This window comes from Rhipicephalus microplus, unplaced genomic scaffold (assembly GCF_043290135.1).
Source record: "Rhipicephalus microplus isolate Deutch F79 unplaced genomic scaffold, USDA_Rmic scaffold_21, whole genome shotgun sequence".
Classification (NCBI taxonomy): Eukaryota; Metazoa; Arthropoda; class Arachnida; order Ixodida; family Ixodidae; genus Rhipicephalus; species Rhipicephalus microplus.
In genome coordinates, this window is record NW_027464594.1 from 1,120,727 (window position 1) to 1,141,451 (window position 20,725).

The 20,725-nt window shown below is 42.6% G+C and overlaps 1 protein-coding gene across 3 annotated transcripts in view; it reads left to right on the forward strand.

The window, feature by feature from the left end:
- Positions 1–20,725, forward strand: part of LOC142785383 (uncharacterized) — a 255,405-nt gene that overhangs the window by 189,889 nt on the left and 44,791 nt on the right. For all 3 annotated transcript variants that reach the window (XM_075883863.1, XM_075883864.1, XM_075883862.1), the window contains one exon: positions 3,437–3,483. In XM_075883863.1, the coding sequence (XP_075739978.1) occupies positions 3,437–3,483 (47 nt within the window). The remainder of the gene's footprint in view (positions 1–3,436; positions 3,484–20,725) is intronic.

The window sequence follows — 20,725 nt, forward strand, 5'->3', positions numbered from 1 at the left end:
AGAGTGTTGACCGTTTGGAACTGCTTGCCATTTTTCGCGTAACATTACAATTTCTTGCTTAGCATTATTTTTTTCACGTTTGTGGTGAGACAATGCACAATAAATGCTCACCGACTTCTGTGAAAGCAAATTTCACTTTCAAGTTATACTGATTTCTGTGTCAGAGGAATCAGCTATAATGTTTTTCGAAAATTTGCCCGTGTGGCACGTAGTTCAAATAACCTTAAATCAAACAAACGTTTTCTAGCCATCCTGGCCTCCAAGCTTAGAAAGAGCCTCGAATTTCCGGGAACATTCTTCCTGCAATGTGTACTACAGCATTACTTTTCTCGTTGAGCAATGAACATTTTCATAAAACGCTCAGTTGTTTTAGGGTGGATTAAAACGAACTCTATATAGCCTTCATAAATACATAGCCTTCATAAATTACGAGAAAGAATTTAGATTGGTCGAGACATCAGTAGTCATGCAGGCACTTCGGAATCAGGCTATCGACGATGGCTATACAAACATATTAGACGAAATCTACCGCGGATCCACAGTAATCAATCATAACCCTCAAAAACTGAAACGAAAGAATGCTAGTAAGAAAGGTGTAATTGCAGGGAGACATGATATATCTAATGCAGTTCTTCGCGAGTTTACAGGAGGTTTTTAGGGCCCTAGAAAGGGAAGAGTCCAAAATAAACATTAGCGGAAATAATCCTAGTAGCCTGTAATTCGCTGATGACATTACATTGATGAGTAACTCAGGTAGCAACCTAAAGCTTATGATTACCTAACTGGACATGAAAAGAAGAACTATTATGCATAAAACTAATGTAATGAGCAACAGTCTCTGCTGATAACAGCTATTTGCGATAGTCGGCGAGGCATTGGACGTTGTAAAAGAATATGTGTACTTAGTACCGGTAGTAACCGCAGAGCCAAACCATGAGAATGAAGTAACTAGAAAAATATGAATGGGGTAGAGCCTATTCGGCAAGCATTCTCATAATATGAATGGTGGTTTGCCACCATTCCTCAAGAGAAGATATATAGCAGGTGCATCTTGCCGGCAATTACCTGAGCAACAGAAACCTGGAGTTTTAGAAAAAAGGATGTCACTAGAATTGATGTGGACGCAGCGATTGATGAAAAATAAATAATAGGTGTATGCTGAAGAGATAGGAAGAGAAAAGAGTGGGTCAGAAAACAGACAGCTGTTAACGACATCATAGTTGAAATCAAGAAAAAGAAATGGGCATGTACCGGGCACGTTGCACAGCACATCACATCACATCACTTTAATACCTTAAAGACCCCCATGTAGGGGGTATTACATAAGGGGTGGGTTACAGGTAAATGTACACAGGTTTTCAAATGGAAATGTGCGTGGTGACCTTCTCTTTAAATGTTGATGGACACGTGATGGCTGGAACGTCACAGGGAAGGCCATTCCAGTCCACTGCTACACGGGGGAAAAAAGAGGCAGAAAAAGAAGTAGTGCGAGCATGTGGACGGGCAATTTGAAACGCGTGGGCAGTGCGGTGAGATATGCGCGTCGGTGGGACGATGTAGGGTGCTTGATTAAGAGGGCTGTGAAAGAACTTGTGTAGCAAACAAAGGCTGGTAATGCGGCGGCGCACTGAAAGATTCGAAAGACCAGTTTCACGTTTAAGGGATGATATGCTTATGTTATATGAATATGAAGAATGTATGAACCAAGTGGCGCGGTTTTGCACAGACTCTAATTCATTTATCAAGTATACCTGATGCGGGCTCCATATGGGAGCTGCATCTTCTAGTTTAGTTCGGATTAAAGATTTATAGGCGAGAAGTTTGATGTCAGGTGGGGCATGACGCAAATGACGCTTCAAACAACCCAGAGTTCGGTTCGCTGATGATATGACGTTCGTGATATGCGTGCGCCATGAAAGATCACTGGATTAGGTGACGCGTAGGTATTTATAGGATTTATTTTGTTCAAGAGCGGAGTTAGTTATTACGTAAGAAAAATGCAAGGGATTATGCTGGCGTTGAAAAGAAACGAGTTTGCATTTAAAGGGGTTAAGCTCCATCAACCACAGGTCGCACCATTGCTGTACACGATGAAGGTCATTTTGAAGTGCAGTTTGATCAGAGGGGTTAGTAATTTTGCGGTATAGAACACAATCATCGGCAAACATGCGGATATGAGAAGATACATGCATGGGTAAATCGTTAATATATATTAGAAACAGAAGGGGTCCGAGGACGGAACCTTGGGGGACTCCCGATGTTACCGAGAGAGAGCTAGAATGTTTATTTCTAATATCGACAAACTGGGAACGGTTAGCAAGAAATTCTGAAATCCATGCAAGAATTTCGGGGTGCAGATTCAACTGGGCAAGTTTTAGTAACAGGCGTTTGTGTGGTACCTTATCGAAAGCTTTAGCGAAGTCTAGAAAGATTGCATCAGTCTGGAAGTTACGGTCAAGATTAGCGTGCAAATCATGAGTAAATAAAGCTAGTTGTGTTTCACAAGATAAAGATTTACGAAATACATGCTGGGAAGAATGAAAGAAATTGTTAGCGTCCAGAAAGTTTATTATGTGAGTGTATATGACGTGTTCCATGATTTTGCATGAGACGCTGGTTAGTGAAATGGGGCGGTAATTTAGGGGTGACTGTTTGTTACCTGATTTGTGGACCGGAATGACCTTCCCCACTTTCCAGTCTTCTGGCAGCATTCCTGTTTTAAGCGACAATGAAAACAACATCGACAAATACACTGCAATAATTTGTTTAGTGTTTTTTAACAGTTTAGAGTTAATGTTGTCGACACCAGCCGATGATGAAAGTTTAAGTCTGTCGATAAGGGACGAAATTCCAGCAACAGAAAATTCCACTGGAGTCATTAGCGGTAACGTCGTACGGTAGGTAAAATAACTCCTGGTTATTAAGGGTCACTGATTGAATTCTCAGAGAAGACAAACGTGTAAGCGGGAACCGGATAAGCGGGAACCGGAAAGTAAGATTGAAACATTAGAATAGGACGTTTACAGGTATAACGTGGCAGCAAACGGCACAAAACAGGGTTTGTTTGCGCAGCATGAGAGAGGCCTATGGTCTGCAGTGGGGGAGTTAGCATGATGATGATGATGGTGATGTTGATATAGTTGTTTCACGTCTGAGGACTGTATGCTGGAAACTTTTTTCGTACAATGCACGTAATCTAACACAAATGAGGGAAATTTATTCACCAGTGAATGCTTTCTCTACGTTGTGCACTATAAGCGTCAAAGCCATCTTTGGGTCATGTGGTTCTGAATCACAAGATCACTGGCGAGTGTCCAGGAACGAACTTACAGTGGTAACATATTGTTATCTATCATTTTATCCGCACTATTACCATATTAATTCCTTTGACTACATCACAGCAGCCCTGAACGACGTATCATTTTTATCAATGCAGGTTGAAGCTTCATATCACAGAATCGTGGAGGACCGGGGAGTGGTACGGTAAGAAACAACTAAAACTGTCTCTCTTCCCTAACTTGATCGTCCAGTATTATATTGAATGTAGTACAAGTGAGGGGTCAGCGACCTTTTCAGATGAAGAGTTCAGTTGCTTGAAGCAGCCTTGGCGGGTGCTCCACGATAAAGCAGGGTAGCGGGGTGAGAAGGAATGGCGTTGCAGTAAATGGCCGAAAAAGTTTACAAATTAAAAAGAACGTGAAAAATTGCAATGAATATATTTATTTAACGTTTCCTTTTGACGCAGGTGCCATAAAGTCACTACTTACAAAGAAAAGTTACAAGTGGAAACCATTTAAGGTCAGCCCCGCCATGGTGGTCTAGTGCTAAGGTACTCGGCTGCTGACCCGCAGGTCGTGGGTTCATATCCCGGCTGCGGCGGCTGCATTTCCGATAGAGACGGAAACGTCGTAGGCCCGTGTGCTCAGATTTTGTAGCACGTTAAAGAACCCCAGGTGGTCGAAATTTCCGGAGCCTTCCACTACGGTGTCTCTTACAAACATATGGTAGTTTTGGGACGTTAAATCCTACAAATCAATCAATCAATCCATTTAAAGTCAGAACTGCTGTGTTCGCCTTCAGGTGAGAGGCGAGAACAAGAGGGTAGAGCTCGGACGGCATGCTGAGGGCCACATTGTATATCACCTCAACGGTTACATGCGGGCTGCAGCTCGCAGGTTGCCGACACCTTGTTAAGGGATTGTAGTAATTCCCATGTCACTTACATGGTATTCAGCTCGTCTGTAATCTGGCTCACCTCCAAGCCATTCCGTTCTACTTTTCTTTTTGCACCTGTATAATTTTTAATTTTCCCAGCTTCTCTGTATGTGCGCGCTGTGTATTTGCTATGTACGAGTGCAGTGTACGAGCGCTGTGTATGTGTGCTGCCGTTAGTGTTCGTTTCGTCACGGCATGCTGTTGCACGCCCAGTAGGTACCAGTTTGTGCGCCAGCGGTGTTTCTGCAAAAGTTTGCTGAAGACTCAGGCCTTGTGTTTCGCTAGTCTGGTCATAAATATGAATAATTTGAGAATAGTTATTTGAATATCTTCAAAACATAAGAGAAAAGCAGGGACAGCAAAAGAAGAGTAGGTATGCAGCTCTATGGGTCCTTTCAATAAAAGCCACCTTTGAAACACCGTTACTCTTGGTAGCAAGCACGACCGGCATGAACAGGCAAAATAGGCACGAACAAAAAATCAAACTGGAAGAAACAAGTAATCAGAAGAAGACCAAAAGCGGGCTTAAGTCTGTGCGGGAAAGCTTCGAAAGTCACGTCACTGAAAATAACAAAAGGTTGGCCTCAATGAAACAGAAGCTGCTGTCATGCTCAAAGACTGTACTAAGGGTAGAAGAGTGTGAGGGTCTTGTCTCAAGGTTGTACGAAAGGACAGAATTTCTACTGAAAAAAAAAGTTGATCTTAAGAATGAAAATTCACGGAATAATTTGATTATCTATGGGATTGATGAAAGTGAAACGTAGACGGTTGAGGCTATGAAGGAAGCTGTTTTGAGAGATATTATCGAAAATAGGCTAGGAATTCAAGTAAGCAGCCTTGAACGCATTCACCGCCTCGGCAGAAAGATAGTAAACAAACAGCGTCAAGTTATTATGCGCTTGTTCAATTTCAATGAAAAAACGCAACTGCTAAAAATTGCAAGAAAACTAAAGAACACCGGGGGCTCGTTGTCAGAAGACTATTCTCTCGGAATTCAGAAAATGAGGAAGCAGCTGTGATCGACCGTTAAAGATAGCCGCGCACGTAATGATAAAGTGTATCTCAAGTATGATGAGCTGGTTATCAATAAGGTGACGCACGTGGGGGACGAGAAAACTAACCAAGGGCGCAAGCTTGCCGAGCCTGGTACGCATTCAGATGGTGCCACTACAAGAGGTAATGAAAATCACTATTCACATTGCAATGTTGCATTGACCACTCGTACGGCAGCAAAGAAACTGCGCGCAAGGCAAACGAGACTACAAACTGTGCAAGAAAACACTGCAAATGGGGCGTCCAAATGACGGGGTAATGACACGTGTCATTTACGGCTACTTTTTTTATATGCGCAAAGTGTCATGAACAAAACAGCTGAACTTGAAGCCCTCCTTTATGACCGCGATCCACACGTTACTCTGCTGACAGAGACCTGGTTGCACACTGCACTGACTGATAACGAAATAGTTCCCACAGCTAATTAAATACTCAGATGTGAAAAACAAACGCGAGGCGTGGGAGTACCTATTGTAATCAAGGAAAGCATAAATGTAATAATTTGGTCGGCTATTTCAGAATATTAGAGCATCTTTTGCAAAACTGAAGATTACGGTAATGCAATTGTGGTCAGCGTAATTTACCGTCAACCGTCAGCAGTTCTTCGCTTTCTTGGGCAACTTTACCATAATGTAGGGCGCTTCCGGGGTGCTAACGTAAAATTCATTGTAGCTGGGGTTTTAAATTTACCGGATATTGATTTGTCATCAATAAACCAGTGTACGTAAATGTTAGGCACTTCTACCTTTATGGACCTTGCATTTTCATGTGGTCTCATTCAGATTGTTTCTACCCCTACTAGAATCACTGCTACCGTTAAGCATATGCTTGATTTACTGTTTATAAGTGCAAGTATCCGATGTGACTATGTTGTTATCACAAACGCTCTCTTTGATCATGAGTCAGTATTTGGTACCTTCTCCTTCCAGAAGCGCTACAGCAGAAGTAAGGCAGTGATTGTTGCGAAAGACTTCAACAGCGCCGATAATGAGAGTGTTTTAGAATATTCAGAATTGAATTCAGATGGTTTTAATGCTGATGAAAATGTGAAATAATTGTAGTGAAAATTTAAAGAAATTTGTTTGGATGCTACTGCGATGTTTGTTCCTCACAAGATGAAGAAAAGGAGCAGGACCTCTGGGTTACGAGAGAGATACTACACAGGAAAAAAAATCTTAGAAGACAGACGCTCAGGCCAGCCACGGTACTCTACCATTACCACATTAGGCGCAGCACTGAAAAATGAGGTTAGGAGAGCTGGGAACATCTTTTTTACAAATAGTGTAGTCAGTTTCCTCAAGAAAGCGCCCGGAAAATTTTGGAGGTATTCAGGCGACAACAAATCCGGTTTATTGATAGACGGTACACTAGTCTCCAATGATAAAGCAGTAGCGGATGAATTTAACAGATACTTCCAATCCGTATGAGCAATGAAAGAAACTAATGATGTTAATAAGCCTGGTGGGTTTATTTTTCAAGCAGGATCTTGTTCACCAAGAAGAATTTTTTAATTTGCTGCTTATTCTCAATGATAAAAAGCTGGTAGCCAAGATAACATCCCTACGATCTTCTTGCGGTGTTCCACAGAGTGAATTTCGCAGTACTAGTTCGTTACTTATAACGCTTCTCAAACGCAGTGTTTGTTTTCGTTAGACAAGAGGGGTGCTCGTATTCTTCCTATAAACTAATAAGCTTATCGCTTGCGTGTATGTAACTGCCGCCCAATATCTTTCACTTCCACAAGCTTTGAAATAACAGATTATTTTCTGACACTCTATCACATTTTTTTAAGAAAATTGCTCGCTATTCGATGGCCAGCCTGGGTTTTGGCGTGGTCTGTCAACATCGACAGAGGTGCTTATTGTATTTGATGATTTTTCACTTGCCATTAACAACAAAGAACAGGTAGATGCTATATTTTTGGACTACGCAAAGGCTTTCGACAAAGTTCCACATAATTACCTAATACATAACTTCTACGACATTGGAATGAATAGCAAACTGATTCAGCTCATTCGGGCATGTCTGGAAGACAGGCACCAATATGTACAGGTGGATAAGTATTGCTCAGGGACCTTTCAGGTAACTTCAGGAGTACCGCAGGGGTCAGTTTTGGGTCCGATTTGATTCTTCACCTATATAAACGATATTTTAAATGTAAAACCCTGCGATGCCAAGACAGAGTTTTTTGCAGATGGCTGCGTCTTTTACACCACGTTAAATCTGAGGCTGACTAGATGTCACTCCAGAGAGGCCTCGCTGAAGTTTCAGACTGGTGCAAGAAACGGAACATGTTCTTAAGCGGGGATAAATGCTTATTTCTCAGTATATGCAGGAAGAAAAACATTTTACACCATTCTTATTCTGTAGACTGCATTATACTAAAGGAAACAACGGCTGTTAGATATTTCGGAGTTAACATCACACAAAATTTGAACTGAAATTTTCACATCACTGCAATATGCACCATTGCTTTAAATCACTCTGGTTTATTCAATACAAGCTCGCAAAATACTCATTGAACGTCAGCTTAGCCGCGTATAAAGCACTCGTCTGGCCATGTCTGGAATATGCCTCATGCCTATAGGACCCCTACAGACGAAAAAATGTTGTTAAACGTGAGATAATTCAAAGATCAGCTGTCCGATTTATCTGTAACAACTACAAACGCATCGATAGTGTCACTGATATGATGAAATTCATTGGTCCAGTTGCACTTGGAGCTCGACGTGCCGAAGCAGACTAAATTGTTTGTATTTCATATACAATAGTTTATTACAAATTAACAATCATTATTATAATAAGCGTCACATAGTGCACACAAGTGATCGGTTTCATAACAAGAAAAAGATACAGGATTGCAGCTGTTCAAACGGTACATTTATAATCTTGTTTTTCGAGATCCATAAGCGCATTGGACAAACTACCCGAGGAAGTTGAGAATAATCTCAATGGAGAAGTTCTTATAACAAAATTGTGGAAAATACGTAAATGTGTACTTATTTCCTTGTATTGGAGTTGTACTGTTCCATCTGTTGATCTTTCGTTAATGGTTCTATAGCTCCTTGTTGTTGCGTTGGTTTGATGTAATTTTTTTGTGTCTATTTGTGCTTAGAGCCATGTGACTCCACAATATAGCTAAATTAAAAAAAAGGTAGGCAAGCGGGGCTATGTGCTATTGGTAACCCACCCTTTCCAAGCACTGGCAAGCAGAAAAGCAAACCAACGTGCACGGCTGACCAGGAAGAAGAAATTTTTTAATTGGGAGAAAATGAAACAATTTAGGAACTAGTTTTGTGGGGCCCCATGTCCAAGGCTCCACTGGCTTGTGCCGCCAGCTGGAGCTGTCCCACAAGCACTAGTTGCGCCTCCGAGTTCGAGCTAGTGAAGAGTGCCTCTTATTGCTCTGAAAAGGCATCTATTCTTTCCTTACGCTTTAGGCTATGGAGTTTATTTGTCCTTTCATCGCAACACTACGAGATATGGTAGAGGGTCAGTGGTGAGTCGTGATGCCACGGATAATCACACCCATACATTGTAGAAAAAATTTCGTGTGATTCTAATACAATTGAAGAGACCCCCGTTTGAACTCTATGATGTCTATGGTGCCTTCCGCTTTTAAGAGATTTGTGTGCATCTCCATAATTCTGCCGTGCGTATTACTTACGAGCAAGAACCTCGCACGGAGCCATCTCAGCGGGGTTTCTGTTTTACTCCTCGTGGAATGCATCGTGCATACTTTGAGGTAGTCGTAACAGGGAAGAAAGCTGGTCCTCCGCTTGTTTACACCTGCTCGACAAGAGTGAGAAACGGCGAGTAGACTTTGTTGTAAGAGGGGCTAACAAGGCAGCTTGAGACTTACCAGCAGGCACTCCGACTAACGAGCTTCTCGAGATCGGCGTGCATAACACGTATACCGAGCTGAAGACTGGCACATTAATCTCTCAAAGATACCGTCTCAGCCACACAAAGCCATAACAATATAATTCTTGGGGTTTAACGTCCCGGAACCATCATATGATCATGACAGTCGCCGTAGTAGAGTGCTTCGGAAATTTCAACTACCTGGTGTTATTTAACGTGCACCGAGGTATAAGCACATGGACCACAAGCACTGTCGGCTCAATAGAGAATGGTGCCGCCACGGTCGGGATTCCATTACGCGATCTGCGGGTCAGCAGCCGAGTGCCTTAGCCACTTGACCACCGTTGCGGGTTCAGCTTAATGAATCCGGTAAGAGAGATCTTGATAAGGGTGGTTATTCCACCACAACCGAAAACTTTGACGAGGAGCTGGTGAATATACTATGACCAGTTCGAAAGCAAATCTCAATCACCCCTATCTCCAGGAATATGATCATGGGGGGAGCGACACAACGAAAGGAAAAAGGAGCAAATAAAAAAAGACCAGGAAACTAGAAGCAGTTAGAGCGTGCTCCAGTTGACGCCTTCTTAAATATAAGGAAAAATGCGCCATAATCAATTGCTTGCAGCGACAAGAGAAGCATGATGTCCATTGCATCACTATATACGTCTTCGATTGCCTAAGGTCAAGTTTTTCGTCGTCGCATTGGCGATTAAAAATAGAGAGCGAAATGTCGGGCAGGCGTACATCACCATAATATCGGATTTGAGAGAGGCGTGCCGACTTTTTTGAAATACCGACGGCCATTAAAAATTCGGAACCTTTTAGGGACCGAATGGAACAACACTTGAAGGTTGATCAGGTGCCCAGGACATGCAGGTCCAGTGGGTAACTAGAGGGTGGACGCTCTACCTCTAGTGGCTGACAGAGAATCGTCATTATTGATTGATAATTTGTAGGCTGCAAAAGCCAAGGGGGCTAAGCAGGCGGTTTCAAGCGGCGACAGACAGGAGCACTGACGTTTGCCTGCTCTCAGGGTTTGGCCCAGGATTTAGTAGTTGTGATTGATTTTTTAATATTTTTTTCTAGGCGTTTATATAGTGTCATTTTTGATTAGCGAGTGTGTTTTCAGATAGTAATATCAGACAAATGCCGTTTTCCTCACCTGGACCAGGGCTTTCCTCTGGTCTGCTTCTCTTTCTCCGCATGAATCACCAGTCTACTTGTTTCTACGCAATGGCATCTCATCCGTTTCTGTGGCATTTGTCTCAAGCAACAACGGTATCATACAGATGAATTATCCAAAAATGATTCAGATGGAGCTGAAAGCCACTATAACTCACTACCAGAGCTTCACAGAGGCCAGGCAGTTCAGCAAGGGTGGCATTTTCTGCTTCTCGTCTGACCAGCTCTGTGTTCGAGACCTACTAAAATGCTCGGTATTCGCTACTAACCCGGTGAGCGCATTCATTCCACCTCACCTAGCTTGTGTCAAAGGCCTCGTTCGAGATGTCGATGTCAACTTGACTCCAATTGAGATATTAGATATGTTTTCAGAAGCAGGCGTGATAGTGGTCTATAGATGTAGTCGAATTGTGGACAAGAACAAAGTCTAACGGAGTCCGTGATTGCTACATTTTCCTGGCCAAATCGCCCAACCAAAATCAAAGCGGGGCCTTAATATACAGAGCGTAGCCGCTATCACCTCGCCCCTACAGTGTATTAAGTGTTGGCGTTATGGGCACATAGTGAAAGGAGGCAGGTCAGTCCCTAGATGCAGAATTTGTGGTGAAACGCACTGTCTGTCTTTGCCATGTGCTGTCTTTGCCATGAAACACACTGTGCTGATAACCCAAATTGCTCAGCCAAGGCACGTGAAATCCAAATTCTTGAAATTGTAGGAAAAAGACGATGCCATCGAAAAGATGCCATTGCTGAAATTTAAGCCAGAACTCAAGGGTACACAGGAGCAGCTGCCTGCCATAACATAGCAATGAAAGCATCATTTTCCCTATCAATTGCGGACAGGTTCGAGAAGGCTGTGAATAAGGCTATGCAACGTCTTGCTACCACCTTGTGTGAGTCGCTGTCGCATATTATAAGTAAACACATCGCACAAGTCTATGGAGCGCAGATAGATATAAGAACGGCTGTAGAAAATGCTGAGTCTGCGCACCCAACAGGTGAGACAGAATCTGAGATAACTTCGTCGGATGCACAGTCTGCAGAGCCTTCTGGAGAAGGCGTTCAGAGGCAAAGCGAGGGTGCACAGGAAGCTTCTCAGGACACACAAGATATGGAAATGGATCTCAAATGCCTAAAGCGTTCTAGATACCCTGTATCAAAAAAACCTGGCTCACTGAACCATGTCAAAAGCAAAAAATTCCAGGACTACCTTTCAAAAACCATATTTCTAAAAGAAAGTATTTTAGATAGGGTAGGTGCCGAAACCATTCTAATGAAGTCATAGGGTCTTTTACAATTATATATTAGAATTGCCGATCTCTGTACTTAGCCATAACCGATCTGTTATACCTGTCTTCCAAATTCGATCCGGCTATTATTGCATTACAAGAAACTTGGCTTTCAACACATCACTTGTTTCACCTACCCAACTTCCAAAATTTTTGTCTAGATTGTCCATCCAAAGGCGGAGGTTTAGTGCTCTTTATAAACAGTAAAATTAGTTGAAAAGCTGAAATCTCATACAAATGTGTTTTCTCAATGCGAAATTTTTGCGTTAGATATTTGCTTGCCAGGATACTTGCCTTTCTCGTTAATAAACGTCTACTCTTCTAAAGGCGTACAAGAGACGAGAATGTTAGATATGGCTGCTAATTCAGGCTGTAAAGAAAAAATATATAGTTGGCGACTTCGATTCTCCCCATACATGTTGGGGTTTTAGAACACATTAATGTGGACAATGGTTTATTTTATTTATTGTGCCTTAACACAAATTAGTGTACCTTAACGCTAGAACTCCCACATTTATTCGAGATCATTCACGCTCTGCCTTAGATTTATTAAGCTTTGTAAGCTCGGCTATTGCTAGTACATCGTGGACAGCCCTTGATTGCGCCTCCAACAGTGACCACTTTCCTATAATGTTCGAGATCGCTTGCCCCGTCAAAGCAGCATGCTTCTATGCCCGGACATATATATATTATCCAAAAATTCAACACGACCTCAAAGCTGCTTTAGACTCTCCCTCTCAAGATAATGATGACACTAAAGCTATGAAATTAAGCGCAGTAATTTTAAGGGCATGCAAAAACACTGAATTCGCTGTTCAATCGGCGAAGACAGTACCGTATTGCCCCTGGTGGAATTCCTTCTGTTCACAAGTTCACAGATGACGACAGGCAGCTTGGGAGGAGCTAATACATAATCAGTCCCCTAAGAACTGGTCAGATTATAAATTTCTTGCGGTTGTATTTAGGCACACGGTGGCCCAAGCTAAAGAAGAATATGTTAAAAGACATTTCGATTTTCTCTCGAGACCTTAAAATAACCAAGCTTTATTTCGTTATATGCGATCTCGCAAAATTATGCCGTCTACAGTAAATACTGATTATAAAAAACTATCATTGGAAGAAACGAAGAACTCTTTAGAGTTAATTGGCAAAGGTCTAGAAATTAGATTTTCTTCGACTATAGCTTTCAACTGGCAAAAGTCTTGCATAAGCGCGGACTTCGACAACGTAATGCTGTCTGAAGCTTCAAAAGTTAGTCGAGATCTGCCCTCGTCATCTCTTGGTCCAGATTGAATCACAGTTCCTATGAATGAAATTTTATTCAAGCTGTCCCCCGGCGACGTCCTCAATCTTATAATCTACTCTTTAAAGAACGCCTGGATACCCTATGACTGGAAAATAGCTAAGGTAGTTCCTATAATTGACAGCAAGGAATACGTTTTAACATAGAAATTATCAGACCCATCTCACTAGCTTCTAACAAAGTGAAACTCATAAAAAGTGTCCTAAATGGCCGAATAAACCTTTTAATGACGAGTAAGTTCATATTAAAGCCAAACCAAACTGACTTTCGCAGTGAATGCTCAATTTGGTGCGCCCATGAGGATTTAGAGAGTCGAATACAGCTTGCTCGTAAAAGGAAACAATACGCCGCATTAGTAACTCTTGACATAGCTATAGCGTATGACAGTGTCGACCACTCTATTCTACTGAACACCTTGCAGAGCTTACAGTTTCCTCATTAAAATATTGAGCAGATAGCAGAATTTTTAAAATCAAGGGAATTTTACTGCTTGAAGCCTGGATGCTGTTCGCATAAATTCAAACAGAAACGTGGTGTTCCCCAAGGGTCCGTCCTATTTCCAGCATCATTCAATATACTGATGAGCTCTATTCCAAATGTTCAGGATGTCATTGTCTATATTTATGCAGATGGTATCGCGTTCTTCGCTGCAGAGAGCGACATTTACTTACTACACCAATAATTGCAAACTTATAATATTACTCTAGAAATTCGGTTGCAATCCACTTCTTTATCATTAAACATCAGTAAAAGTGCACTCTGCTGTTTCCTGTAACATATTTAGTTTCAATTTCTGTATTATATAATCGGGAACCTTTTCCACAAGTAGATTCAGTCAAGTACTTAAGAGTGATTTATAACAGAAAGCTAAATTGGAGCCCACACATAGAATATATAACAGCAAAGGCACAACGGGCGTTAGGTTTATTACGCACTCTAAGAAACAGAAAATCCCGGCTGCGTAGAGACGCAATGTTAATGATATATAAAATGTATGCGAGACTTATATTGAAATTGGGGTGTGTATTATTCTCGGGGGCCGCTGGTTATAAAATAAACTCCTAGTAATGTTAGAGCGAGAAGCCCTGCGAATATGCCCGGGATTTCCCAGGTTCATGGTGAATAATCTATTGTATCAAAACAAAAGCGTGATTACAGGTCGCGGGATCAAATCCCGGCTGTGGCGGCTGCATTTCCGATGGGGGCGGAAATGTTGTAGGCCCGTGTGCTCAGATTTGGGTGCACGTTAAAGAACCCCAGGTGGTCTAAATTTCCGGAGCCCTCCACTACGGCGTCTCTCATAATCATATGGTGGTTTTGGGACGTTAAACCCCACAGATCGAAGCGTGATTACAAACACTCCTTTGTCGATTCCGAATCCTAACGGTTCAAACCTTCTTAAAGTTCTACAGTTTACCGGCGCGAAGTTCAGAGTACGCATTTATCAGCGACCCTGACTCTTTCTTTCTTGCACATTGGCCTCGATTTCATTCCCCTCAGATAATTTTTGTTAAAAAGAAACTGGATTGCGTAAATGTAGACATCAGCACGGTAATTGAAACTAATTCCTCAATCCTCAACATTAGGATGGAGTATGATGAAATCTTCCCCCCACAAGCCAAGTTACGATCTCTTAGATTTTTGACCACTACTTTAAAAGATTCTTTGGTACATGCAGAAACAAAGAATGTAATAGCTACAGATGCTTCTGTCAACAACGAAAATGCTGGCGTAGCAATTGCGTCTGATCTCCTCGGCTGCTCTTTTTCAGTGAGGCTTCCATATTTCACTCCTATATTTGAAGCTGAGCTAGTAGCTATTATTTTAGCTCTTCAAAAAATTCCTACGGCCGATACCAGTGCAATCATCCCAACAGGCTCACTTTTGGTGTGTGCAGCTCTGTCAACCTCAGAACGATCTCGTGCCCTAGCAGCGTTCCACAAATTAGCACCCCTGCATATAAAACTCCTAAAATTAGTGTGGGTCACAGGTCACTGCAGATTAGAATTAAATGAATTGGCAGATGCTTTGGCGCGAGCCTAACGTGATGAACCAGTTTTTTCGGTGCTTCCCGAGTTAGAACACTTATTTAGGGTTAGATATAGAAAATTCGCTATTTTTACCGATAGTTTGGAAAATATCAGAGTGTACAGATTATCAGCACCTCAAATTTTCATGGAAAGTCCAGTGAAGTCCATGAAAAAACTTGAAATTATCATCTCCAGATTCCGGTGCCATGTTCCTCCAATAAACTTTTAGTTACACATAGCTGGTCTGATACTTTCCCTCCTTTGTCCGTTCTGCGAGAATCAGAAACTAGTGAACATTATTTTGGCTCATGTCGGAACTATGCAGTAATTAGGAGAATACTTCTAGCTATTTCATTTGCGAAGCTAGGTTTAAATTTAACCACAGAAAATGTTCTAATATTTGGTGCCCCAGGAAACTGCCACAGAGATGCATTCGATGCGGTGTGTAATTTTATTCAAGACTCTAAACTTTTTTCAACATAAAGGATACGTTAACAGATACCTAGGAATAGCGGGTCGAGAAGTAATTTTCGAATCTGGATAAATCCGCGACATACAAAATTAATCGCGTTCGGTAAAAGCAGCTACCTGGTCGGCTCCTAAAGTCAAGGTATGTCTACTTTCTTGTCAAGTTTTTTTCTCGCTCTCTGAATTTTTGTTTTCTTTTTTATATACCATCTTCATTTTACAACTTTTTTCTCTCTTTTTTGTTCTAAGCACTAGTGCAGTGATCGTCCATATGAGACTATATGTTCTCTTGGTCAATCCCCCACAGTGGATATGAGGCATGGATTCTAGGCTACAAACAAACAAACAAACAAACAGACTAACAAACAAACAAACAAGGCTGCCAAGTGCAATACTTCCTTCGTGCTTGTTTGGCAGCACTAGAGCAAATTTGCCTGACTTGGTGTGAGGTATGTAAGCAACAACGTATATCCTTTCGCGTGCATGTAAAGCTGCTGTTCTTCACGTGCATCGTATTGGACGTAGGAGGGCTTCACATGACGGTACAACTCACTGTTCCTAGCCATGCCAGGTTATTCAAATATTGTTATAAGTGTACGTATAGTACGTGGCAGCAATTGCGCAGTCGGTCTTGCACACATGATGCATGAACGTGTGGCCACCTAAAGTTCTGCGACAATATTCAATCGACAACATAACGTTCTGCTGAAAGAACAAAATGCTTCAATGCGCCCTTGTCTTCATATTCACGGGGTCGGGAGAAGCTCCTTTAATCCATGGCTCAAGCACACTACCACTGATCACAAAGAAAAGAGAAACTGTATTCTTACTATAGCTTCTTTTTCAAGTTTTTCAAGTTTATTCTAGGTATTAGTATTGAAAAGGAAACATCATGTAAGTATATAAACAGGAGGAGGTCAGAAAGCACAAGGCTGCGGGGGACCTCCTGTTCTGAATTCCGTCACAAAAATTCCTCAATTGGCAGCGACAGGTAAAACACTGAGATGAGTAACTTATTAAAACCAACACTAAGAAACAAGTAAAAAGAATGAAATAAACAATATAACAAAATAAATGCATGCAGTAGTTTATCTAATACAAATGCAATTGTTTTTTTTAAATAAGGCAATCATTGAGCATAGTTTAATGTGAGATCAAAATGAATTTCATAAAGACAATGCGGAAAAATATGCAGTGTGGTGACGAAACTTAGTACGGATAGTAGGTAGTAAGAAATTTGCATTTGAAGCGAATCCAGTACAATTAAAGTTGAACAAAGCATTAGGATAAAAGATGATTGATGGTACAAGATGGCGCAGTGACTTGAACAGCACGATAATAAGATGATGTATAAATAAACTAACAGTAGAACTTATCTCGAAGTTATGAAGTGATGATGATGCACTAGAACAATGTGAACAGAAAGTTATTATTCTAGTGGCTTGTTTTTGAATGTGCTGAAGGGAAGATGAGTAGGTGAGTTATATATTTCTCCAAGTGGTGATGCACTAATTAATATGTTTGTGAATAAAAGCCTAATATTGCTTGATTAGAGTTGAAGTACGTGTTAAAGTAGTCACGTGCTGTACTAAAATTCAAACATTAAATGCTACTTTTTGCGCGAATGAATAACATGGGGTGCAACGCAGGATGGCCCGAGCTTCTCGGCAGACAAGTTTATTCCGATGCGGTGGACGTAGCATGAAGACACTGCGGAGTGCGTGACAGCAGCTTTGATAAAAGTGGCTACAGCAACGTGCATGGCGTTGGAAACGCATGTGGGACATTTGCGGTGCTTATTAAAAGAACACCGTGTGAGAACACGTCAGCGCCGCTACTCAGCCAATAATTAAACAGTGCAGCGACGTCAGGGTGATTGTCGTGCTGTATGTTTGCCAACTTGACGTGCGCCTCCTAAGAGCGTGTTCGTGAGCGTATGTCCTCTTTCGCACAGGTTCTTTCGTCCAACCTGCAGCATAGCAACTTCCACTCTCGAAGGCAGTGAAGCTGTCCACGCAGCACTCTCGTGCTGCTCGTTTCGCTTCTATCAAATATTTCGAATAAATGTAAGGACAGGTAGTCACCAGGGGCGCTCGCATGTTGTCGGCAACGCGGTTGTGATTGGATATGTTGTGAGCGTGGTGAAATTTATTACAGTACATAGGGAGGTTTAGAATAACGTTCGCAATTGTGGCGGGCGTTGCTTTAGTTACGGGCGCCATATGAGCTTCAGAATAGCGTTTCTCCCACTAAGGAAAAGTCTAGGGACTTCCACCCTGACCGCAAATTCAAATGCATGGAAGCTACACACAGCAATTCGTGGGCCTCGCGGGCCGCGACCACCGCACGCTATTTCTAATTTTCTGCGGGTGGCCCACAAACTCGAACGGTGGCTCGGGTTACGATGCATGCACAGCGGCAGCGACTGCACTGCCCCTCGCCGTGATGGTTTAGTGGCTAAGGTACTCGGCTACTGACGCGCATGTCGCGGGATTGAATCCCGGCTGCGGCGGCTACAATTTCGATGGAGGCGAAAATGCGAAAAGTGGTGGGGGGACTCAATATTCGCCGCGGGCGTCTGTCAATCAAACGGACGGACGCGTGAACTCGGATACAAACTGGTTGATTCTGAGAAAGCCCGAATTCAACTCGTGACTGTGATGGTGCCGGTGCAAATGGCAAGCGTTTGATGCGGTGCACGCCACGCGGCCGCAGAGAGCAGCCCTGCGCACATGCGACGTTCTTTTTATCTCCCTCTGTGCGTGCACGCACTTCTCCTGAAACGCCAACTGCGCGTCAAAGCATTCGTGTGCAACGCTGACCGCGTGTCACTGGCCCGCCAGTGCGCGTTCCTTGCAGTGCACTTGGGAGTGTTCCCCGCGCTCTTGTGAGACGCAGACAGCGTTCTCGTTGACGAGCATGAGCATCGCTTGAGAAAGCTCAGCGTATGGGCGTCTTGCACTGCCAGTTTCCAGTCATGACAAGATGCACTTCTGCGCTCAATGGAACGACAAACAAATGAAAGAAGATGCCTATGGTTTGAAAACACTGCCCAACTTAGTCGACAGTCCTCGACGCGATGACTGGTTACATCGTAGCTAATGAAACTCAGCGCGCTGAGGGGTGGATTTCACTTTTCAGTACTATTGGCGCGGTCGTAAGGGGGTGCCGCCAAAGCTAGGGAAGATCCAGAGTTTCGCTAAACTCGGCCCATCCTGCATAGCGCCCATAATGTTGAGGTCAAGAAAGAGCATTCGGTGTCAGGATTAATGAGCAAACCATTTAGCATAATTCAAATACGAGAGGAAAGAACTTTCTTAGTTGAGTGGAATATCATGAACTTAGTATTCGTAGGGTTAATACTGAGGGAGTTTGTGAGACACCAGCTTTTATATATTATTTAGATCATTTTGTTGTTTTAGAATTAAAGAGTCAGTTGATTTATCAGGGGCTAGTATTGTAGTGTCATCGGCCTAAAGGGAAGGTTATGAGTTAGTAAACAAAAGGGGATGGTAGTTCACGTAAATTAAAAAGAAAAGCGGGCCAAGAATGGACCCTTCAGGGACACCCTAATTAGTAATATAAAATTGTGACAAAGTAGAACGACAAAAAATGGCAGCATATCCACGAAGTGAATCGTGGAGAGCGGAGCGAAGCACCCGTGCGTTCATTCGTCCTTGCTTCCGTCCGTCCATGCGTCCTTCTGTGTGACCATCCATGCGTCCATCCGCCCGTCCGTGCCTGCATCTGTTCACGCGTCCACTCGTCCATCCGCGCGCCCGTCCCTGCGTTCGTCCATGCATCCTCCCCTGCGTTCGTCTATGCGTTATTCCGACCGAGCAGCCATCCGTGCACCCATCCATGCATCTGTCTGGATGGATGGATATGGCTGTACCCTTTAGATCGGGTGGTGGCTAGCGCCACCAAGCCGTAATACTTAATGAACCAAAAACTAGATTTATTTTTTTCCTTTAAAACGTGAGTTTGAGGATTCGTACTTTGCAGTGAAGAGTTTAATTTTCACTCGTGCCTTGACTTTAGCCACCAATCAGATAACCTCCTTCTAGTTCAGACTACCCGCTTAAAGTCTATTTTGCCCTCCCGGTCCCTAAACCCCCGTGCTTTGAAAAACTCTGCGCCATCATCCTAAACTATAAGGGTGAAGCCCTTTACAGAACATTATCAAGTTTTCGGCAGTTTCTTCTTCCTCTCCACACGCACTGCATACCGTGTCTACCCCTTCGTATTTGGCCTGATAAGTCTTGGTTCACAATACTACCGTCCTGGCCTCAAACAGTAGAGAACTACCGGGAGTATCATCATAGATCCTTGGCAATTTTCTGCTTAAGGGTACGATAAATCTCTAGTGCGGACTTCTTAATCATGCTAATTCTCCACATGTCAGTCTCAGCTTCCTTCACCTTCTTTTTAACCGATAATTGTTTTTGGTGTGACCCCCTGCTGTTTTCTAAGTATTTACCAGTCAATTTTCTGGTTCACTTCCTCCAATTTGTATCGACATTCTTCAAGTACAAGTAGCTGAAAACCTTCCTAACCCAACGCTCCTCCCCCATTTCTCTCAATCGCTTCTCAAATTTTATCTTGCTGCTAGCTTCCCTGCGCTCAAATGATGTCCATCCCATATCACCTTAAACTCTCTGATTTGGTGTATTCCCGTGAGCTCCTAAAGCAAGCCTACCTATTTCACGTTGCTTAATTTCTAATCTTGCTTGAACTTCTGATCTCATGCACATGACCGCATTGCCGAACGTCAGCCAAGGAACCATGACCTCTTTCCATATTCCTCTCACAACATCATACCTATTGTATTTCCACAGTGCCCTATTTTTCATCACTGCTGCATTCCTGTTACCTTTAGTCGTCACGTATATTTCGTGTTCCCTCAGGTACTTGGTCCAATTGCTTATCCATACACCCAGATATTCGTATTTGTCTGTTATTTCTAGCGTGACCTCCTGTATTCTAAGCTCACTACCTTCGTTGTCTTTGAAAATCATGACTGCTGATTTTTCCTTACTGAATCTAAAATCTAACCTATCTCCTTCATTACAACAGATGTCCATCAATCTCTGCAAATCTTCCTTGTTGTTGGCCATTAGCACTATATCATCTGCGTACATTAATCCTGGTAGTGCCTGATCAATGAGTTTTCCTTGTTTGACTAAAGAGAGGTTGAACCCCAGTCCACTTCCCTCTAATTTGGCCTCTAATCCTTGTAGGTACATCATGAATAATAAGGGTGACAGGGGACACCCCTGCCTAAGCCCCCGTTTTACCTCTGCAGGCTTGGATACCTG